Genomic DNA, 8,434 nt, shown 5'->3' on the forward strand with positions numbered 1-8,434 from the left:
AAACACCATTCATCAACATAAGGTCTCAGCACTGCTGCACAAAATACATGAACACAACAGAAACCACAACAGCATTGTATTATCTCACATGCCACATGCTCACAGTGCTGGATGGAGCATGTCGTCATAGCTGCTGACCCCTGCCAGATAACGGGGTCGAGGTGAGGTCGAGGTGAGAGATTATGGACCTGGAGCTGTGCCTACTGACAGAGCAGACACAGATGAAACAATTGCAATAAACATAATCCTCTGTGTCGAGATGATGGACCCCTGCATTTCAGGTTCAATAGCATTGCCATAATCCATACTGTGGCCCTTAAAAATAGATTACAGATTGAAATGAAGCAATCTGCTTTATTGTATGTGATATTGAGCAGGATAAACACATTCACAGGGGCAGTCAGGGATTCTTCTTTAAAGCAATTCACCGGAAACTTAATTAAAAGTATTATTACCACACTGCAGAATTACTCCAAGTCCTGCATTGAAAACTTTCTTCAGTAAAAGTACAAAAACATCAACATCAAAATGTACTTAAAGTATCAAAAGGAAAAGTATTTGTTGTGCACAATGGGCCCACTAAGATTGTTTTATATGTTTGAAATATATATTATTTAATTATTATTTTTGATGCATTTATGTTAGCAGCATTTTACTGTTGTCCAGGTAGGGCTACTCTAACTGCTTAATATACTGTTTTGTGGTTTAATTTATAAAAATCCATAATCATTTAAAAAAATATATCATATTTTTTTTAAATGTTAAATCTCAACCTGAAAAGTAACAAATGCTGGCAGCTAAATGTACTGAAAAGTATAATATTAATAGATATATAATATATATAATATATTTTTTAAAAACCATTCCAAGAAGTACTTTACCTCTATATTTTAATTTAATTTAATTTAATATTTTCCACTCTATTTGCTTGACATTATTGTTATAATGCAGGGTCTGATGTCTCGAAAATAACTGTTTAATAATAATAGAATATATATTATACAGAATATAATTTTAGGTTGTAACACACTCCGGTACTGTAGGTGGCGGTATGCACCTTTTACGTTGGTTTGTAGTCCGCCAGTGAAACCAACGAAGAAGAAGAGGCTGCGCAGCTGTCACACCACTTGTAGTTTTGTTTACATCTATGTTTCCATATGTACTCTAACTGTGGGTTTGTATCAGAAATATGCCACACATTCGTCTTGGCTGCTTATCAGAGGTAAGTTATCAGTATTATGACGCTCACAAATGTCCAGTTATCTTATGGTGTTAGCATACAGTGACCAGCAAAACCAACTGAGCTAACATGCTAACCTGATGCTAACCAGTGCATCATGTGTGGTGTAAGTCAGTACGGGGTGTTTGTGCTAAATATGGTATAAGTCACCTATTTATTAGGGAGGAAGACTACTTCAGGGACAGGAGAGGCTACTACCAGCTACCTGCTCCTCCCTCAGGCTGACACTTGTTCATGTGATGCAGCACTGTGACTCTCACTTTAATTAATGATGCTGGTTTTCAACTTTGTTCGTCAGTATAAGTTGCTGTTCCCTGCAGTGGTGCAATGTAAATAACTACATTTACTCAAGTACTGTACTTAAATCCAATTTTAAGGTACGTGTACTTTACTTGAGCACTTGAGCATTTCCACATTTTTTTTTTGTTATTTATCCTTCCAATCCTTCCTTATCCTTCCAGAGCAGGGGCATCCCTTGCTACCTTTAAAAAACTCCTGAAGACCCAGCTCTTCAGAGAGCATCTTCTTTCCTAGCACCACATGATAATTCTACTCCTTAAAGAATTGTCACTAGCACTTATTGATGCACTAATAGCTCTTATTGCACTATACCTTGATTGTTTGTTTTTATTCTTCCTGTAAGTCGCTTTGGATAAAAGCGTCTGCTAAATGACTAAATGTAAATGTAAATGCAATCATTGAGGGCAACCCCTCATTTACAATGATGTCGAGAGTACAGAGAAAACACAAAACAGTGTATATGTACATATATCTATATCTATATATATATATATATAGATGTGTGTGTGTGTTTGTGTGTGTGTGTCTCTATAACTAAAACAATCCGAGTGGGTATATTCTGCATAACAAGTACTTTTTACTTTTTATACTTTAAGTACATTTTGAATACAGGACAGTAATTCTGCAATGTGGTATTAGTACTTTTACTGAAGTAAGAGATCTGAATACTTCCTCCACCACTGATTCGCTGTTAGTTAAGTTGTTGCCAGTGGTTTAATTTTGACCTATCAAATGTCAGATAATTGTGAGAAATGGGTGGTTTCTTTAAATGTCTTGTTTAGTCATTCCACAACCCAAAGATATTCAGTTCAACATGATATACAGAGAAAATCTGTAAATCTCCATATTTTAGAGACTGAACAGCTTTTTCTTCCATTTCTGCAGATAATGAATCAAGTAATTAAAATTGCTGCAAATACATTTTTGGTTAATTGAGTAATCAATTGGTCAACTAATCGTTGCTGCTGTTGCAGCATGTACAGGTAAAGTATCAGTAATAAACATGCAGTAATATATCAGTATGAAAGGGGACTACAGGTGCATTTTGCTGATAATACTTTAACTTGTGATGGATTATTTGTACAGTGTCGTATTTGTACTCTAAACAAAGGTGATTATTTATATTCAGTTACAATATTACAATGTTAAAATGTCATTGGGCAGAAATAATAAGACCAACTTGTCCCTGCAGGGCTGGATGAGTTGTGAGAGTTAATCGCTGCACATGATGACCACAGAGCCGGCCAGCCTGGAGAGCCTGCGTGTGCTGTACCAGAGCGATGACTACATCGTGGTGGACAAGCACTGGGACATCCGCATCGACAGCAAGATGTGGTACGAGAAACAAACTGTGCAGGCGCAACTTCGGCACCGCTTCCCTCAGCTGGCAGACCCAAGCACCTACTACGGGTTCAGGTTGGAATGTCACCAGTATGAAGTGTACATCAGGTCACAAGCTCATACAGAGTAACAGTCTCATCATGGTTCTCTGCCATCAACAGGTTCTGTCATCAGTTGGATTTCTCCACAAGCGGGGCTCTTTGTGTCGCTCTCAATAAGGCGGCTGCCGGCCGCGCTTACCGCTGCTTCAAGGACCGCACCGTCACCAAAGCCTACCTCGCCCTGGTACGGGTCACACTCTCACAGTAGTCATTACCTCATCAACCAAGTCAATGTCAATATGTAAATGAGTCGTCACCCTCTCAACAGAATCAAGTCAAGTCAAAGTTTATTTATAGAGCACATTTAAAAACAACCTCAGTTGACCAAAGTGCTGTACAGTTTATTTTACTAAATAGAATAAAATCATACACAAATAGGTACAAATAAAAACAATTACAACAATAAAATAGTAATAAAAACTCAATCCAATAACAGAGTTATTGATGGAAAAGAAAAATAAAAGGGTAAAAAAGTACCACACCCTCTCAACCCCCGGTGTGGATTCTGTTTTTGTATTTCCATGTTTTTCCTTATATTTTTCCTGTCACTGTGTGACACTGCAGAACGGATATGTTTTCTCTTTTGTGTGTGACTGAAAAGGGATGGAATAAAATGTATATATTTTGAATTAACCAAAGCATAAGTCACCAAATAACAAACAAACATAAAACCAAAATCGCACTTAAAAATCAATAAAAATTCCAACTGATGTATCAGTTATATTATATATAATAATTAAGAAAACATTGAAAAATATAAAACAAAAGGAAAAAAAGAAGTAAATAAATGAAATTGATTAGCTTGATCCTGCTTCATATGTACAAAATAATTTCATTGAAGAAATATTGCAAGCTTCAGTAAACTTTCACCTTTTCCAAATGTTTTTCTAGTATCATCATTTCCATCTGTACAATACATCCATCAAAAATATGACATTTAATAAACATCTTTTCCCTAATAATCCTATGACTAGATTATTAATATAACTGTCTTTCTTAATAACATCAACCGATATCACAGAGAAAAAAAAAGTGCTCTAAAGCTTTATTGCATTTGCATTTGTTTGTTTTTTTTGCTTTCCAGGTACGTGGCTCCGTGGAAGAAGAGACACAAACTTTGGACTTCTCCATTGGCAAGAACTCCTCAGAGGGCAAAACACACATGATGTGTGTTGAGGGAACAGAAGGTGTGTGTTTTAAGAGTTTTTTTATTTTCTGTCTGTAAAGTATTGTCCACACAGTGCACAGAAGTTAAAACATACACAGAGTTAAAATAAAAAAATAAATATTGACACACAGAGTTAAAGATGATGGGAAGTGATTGAATAAATAGTTGAATACTTGATAATGCAGCCTTGGCATGATTTAAGCATTTATTTCTTTGTTGATCTCCCTCCATATTTCTCTCGTCAGGTTGTGAGAACCCGAAGCCTTGTCAAACCGAGCTGACGGTGTTGGAGTACGGGCTGTATGATGGAGACCCCGTCACCAAGGTGCTGCTGCAGCCGCTGACTGGTAACATCACTCATCTGCTTCTTTCATACCGGGAAACTGACAAATGTCTTCTTTGCACCTTATTTTGAAACACATTTTAGATAGATAGATAGATAGATAGATAGATAGATAGAGAGATAGAGAGATAGAGAGATAGATAGATAGATAGATAGATAGAGAGATTACTTTATTCATCCCTGAAGGGAAATTTGGTTGTCACAGCAGTCCAGTATTCAAGTACAATAAAATACAATAGAATAAAATACTGAGGTAGCATAAATAAAATAAAATAAAATAAAAAATGCTGTTTACATCTCAACAGTTGTTTCTTTTTAAGTTGGAAGATGGCAAACAAAGACCAGTGACAAGTCAGAAAATGGAATGTGTTTGTATTTAATATCTATACAGTTTATTTTAATCTTGCCGGGGCATTTGATGCTTATTGGATACAGCTCTTCCAGGAAAAACAGCCTTCTCATATATTTTATGCCACACCAACCAAAATAGAAACAGATCAACACAGATGTGAAAGATGAATAGTAAATAAATAATTTATTTAGCATACTGTGGAATCTTACTTGTGTGAATGATTAATAAATGATTAATAACTAGTGTAGCATCTTTCTGCATCTTTCTCTCTTTAAGATTAGATACCAAGGTTGTCAAAAGTATTAGTAGTATTGAAACACTTTTTGAATACCACATGATTAAAACAATACGATCTCCATTAATTATAAATTTGAGAGTATTCAAAGCATCAGATCTATTTAAAAAAATGTGTTTAAGGTTTTGCTCATAATGATGTTGATGTTTCATTGCATTTATCCTTTATTTATAAAGCCACAGAGACAGTTGCACTGTGTTAAAAAATGAAACATAAGAGGAAAAAAAGAAGAAAAGAAGCACTCTAAAAGTGATCTAAACCAAGTGTAGCCCTACAAAGTAGGGAAAATGTGCCAGAATAGTAATAATCATGGTGATAACTATTAGTATTTCCACAACTATGCTTGCATGTGTTCATTGCAGGTTGTTCATTTGATTATTTTCTTATTTTTTTGAAATTGTGCATATTATTATAATTCTGTAGATACTGTTTTTTGGTAACACTTTACAATAACCATCTAAGTGATGTTTATAGATGGTTTATAAACCAATTATTAACCATTTACAAAATTCTATACATATTTAATCTTTAAATGTTTTCAAACAATTTCTTAAAGGTATATGAATCATTTTGAAATAATTTACATACTCAAAATGTTATAATGAGTGCAAAACTATTAATAAACTAATAATTATAATGTAATTGTTTGTTTATGGTAAAGTAACTATCAATTTACATTTATATACCATCTATTAAGAACATAAATTATAGTTCAACATTAATACATTTTCTATTTACCATTCTAAATGGCCTATATACGGTTTATAAATGATGATTAAACATTAATAAACTATCTGTTTACCATTTATAAATGGTCTATTTACCATCTATAAATGATGGTTATTGTAAAGTGTTACCTGTTTTTTTACTAGTATAGTATCAAGGTTTAAATTTCCAGCATTATGATAACCTTACTAGATACATACCTGGGAGAAAGAGCTGTAGAGACGGATTATTTGACCTTGAGATACTGTGTGTATTTTATGAAAATGCTCTGGCACGGCTGTGAAAAGTGTTTCTACCTACCTGGCTGCTGACCAACACTTCTCCCCCAGGCCGAACGCACCAGTTAAGGGTCCACTGCTGCGCAATAGGCCACCCCATCGTCGGGGACTTCACCTACAGCTTGGGAGCGGACGACGCCCCCTACCGCATGATGCTGCACGCCCACCTCCTCCACCTCCCCCTGGAGCCCCAGCCCCTGCTGGTCTCTGCTGCAGACCCCTTTCTCCCCGCGGTGGATGCCAAGTGGCTCCCGCAGCGCTCGTTACGGACACTGACGGACACCGTGGAGGCGCTGCTAGAGCACAGGGCGGAGGAGGACAGGAAGATTAAAGAGGAGAAGAGAGAGAGGGAGAGAAGGGAGGAGGAGAGGAGGAAAGGACGCAGGAAACAGAGGACTGAGGAGAGTGAGGAGCAGAGGACGCGATGTCAGGAGTGGCTGAGTGAATGGGCTGGAGACTGATGTGTTAGTATTTCTTTTTATTTATTTAGCTGTTTACTAATGAAGGCCATGTTGAGCATGCATGCGCCACTGACAGCCAGCGTTGCATTTAAATGGCAAACATGGAAGAGTGGGACCATAATTCCCTCACAGACCAGCTACACATGTTAGAAAAGACCTGCCAGCATGTAAACTGCTGCTGTTTTAAACGGTTCAAACAACTGCGAGTTTCCCAGTAACCAGCTTCACCAGTGACTCGCTGAGGACTAAGTGCCTTGCTCAAGTTCATGTTGTTAAGTAAGATGTTTGGTTGATGCCATAATCTTTTCTAAACATCCCGCTTAAAAGTGTAAGAATTACATTGGTGTAAGAACATGTCTGTTTTTATAAATGGTCAGATGACTTAAATGTCCAACATGTAATATTTCTGCCGCTAGGGTTCTGTCAATCAAAACAATAACAAAGGAGTAGTAAAGGCAGCTTCTCTTGGTTAGGATTCATACAGTGTTTATTTATTATTTACTGCAAGCCAAATTATACACCGATGTCTCCTGCTCTCCAAAACTGGACCAGGTGAATAAAACCGATAAAAACACTGAATGAAGAAGTTTCATTTTAAAATTCTGTGTTTTTCACACACACAGCTCAGCTCATCAGCAGTGCTGCTAACATGTGCTGAGCTTGTTTTTTCTGATAACAACCAGATAAATGATAATAACCTGATAACCAAATGTCTGAGGACAAAAAAATATACTTAAAAAGATCTGAAATGTTTAATATATATTTATATTAAGAATGTCAATTACTGACAGCTTCTGGCAGACAGCCACAGCACTGACATATGGATAAACAGGAGATGATGCCGTTGACAGGAGACCAAATGAAAAGGACCATTACCTAGATTAAAATGACAGATTTCTCAGATAATGTAAGTACACAACTCAACAAAATATATAATTTGGGTCTCATAGTTTTTAGACATTTTAATGTGGAAATGTTGCATATCATACCTTTAAGTGATGGGGGAGTTTTAGTTCACGTCCAAATGCAGGTACAGTAAGTTCATGTATGTTGTCACCATTCATATAGAATAATATAATTCTGTTTCTACGATTGTCACATACGCTGCATGGCTGTAACATACACAGAATAAAATATAGAAGCTATATATAATAGACTACTACACTGTTCTGTATGTATCTGTGCATTTTGTTGTTTAACTCTAAATAAATTATTGACAAATTCAGCCCCTCTCAGAATCCTTATTTTTCGGCCACTTGTTTTTAAAGGAGCATGGCAAGTTGACTGTGGCTCAAATATGTGTAATTAAGGATGTTTTGGTTAGATAGACCATTTGCTGGTTTTTCACGTTCCTACCTTGAGATGAACATAATGGTCGTGTTGTTGGGGTATGCAAGAAATGCTCAAAATTTATCATAATTACCTTTACATTCACACCTGAAGTCAATCCTGCAGGATCCAAAGGAAGTGTTGATTTAAGTTATACAGTCATGGAAAAAATTATTAGACCATTTTTTTCTTTGATTCTTTGATTCTTGACTTGTTCATTTTAATGCCTGGTACAATTAAAGGTACACTTGTTTGGACAAATATAATGATAACAACAAAAGTTTAAAATAGTTTATTTAATTTAAGAGCTTATATCTATCTATTTTCCATGTTTTTTCTTGATGATTACCAAAGTCATTATCAAGAAAACCATGGAAAATGGCTAGATGTTAGCTCTTAAATTAAACTCTTATGAGCTATTTTTGTTGTTATCATGATATTTGTCCAACAAATGTACCTTTAGTTGTACCAGGCATTAAAATGAACAAGAAATCGGAGGA

The 8,434-nt window shown here is 35.9% G+C and overlaps 1 protein-coding gene across 1 annotated transcript; it reads left to right on the forward strand.

Annotated features, from left to right (window-relative positions):
* The first annotated feature begins 1,105 nt into the window (after positions 1–1,105).
* On the forward strand, positions 1,106–7,830 carry rpusd1 (RNA pseudouridine synthase domain containing 1). The gene is made up of 6 exons (XM_059347858.1): positions 1,106–1,222; positions 2,733–2,956; positions 3,043–3,166; positions 4,067–4,169; positions 4,396–4,497; positions 6,196–7,830. Exons 2-6 carry the CDS (start codon positions 2,766–2,768, stop codon positions 6,603–6,605), a joined length of 930 nt encoding a protein of 309 aa, XP_059203841.1. The 5' UTR covers positions 1,106–1,222; positions 2,733–2,765; the 3' UTR covers positions 6,606–7,830.
* The last annotated feature ends 604 nt before the right edge of the window (positions 7,831–8,434 follow it).

This window comes from Centropristis striata, chromosome 13, assembly GCF_030273125.1.
Source record: "Centropristis striata isolate RG_2023a ecotype Rhode Island chromosome 13, C.striata_1.0, whole genome shotgun sequence".
In the NCBI taxonomy this organism is placed as follows: domain Eukaryota; kingdom Metazoa; phylum Chordata; class Actinopteri; order Perciformes; family Serranidae; genus Centropristis; species Centropristis striata.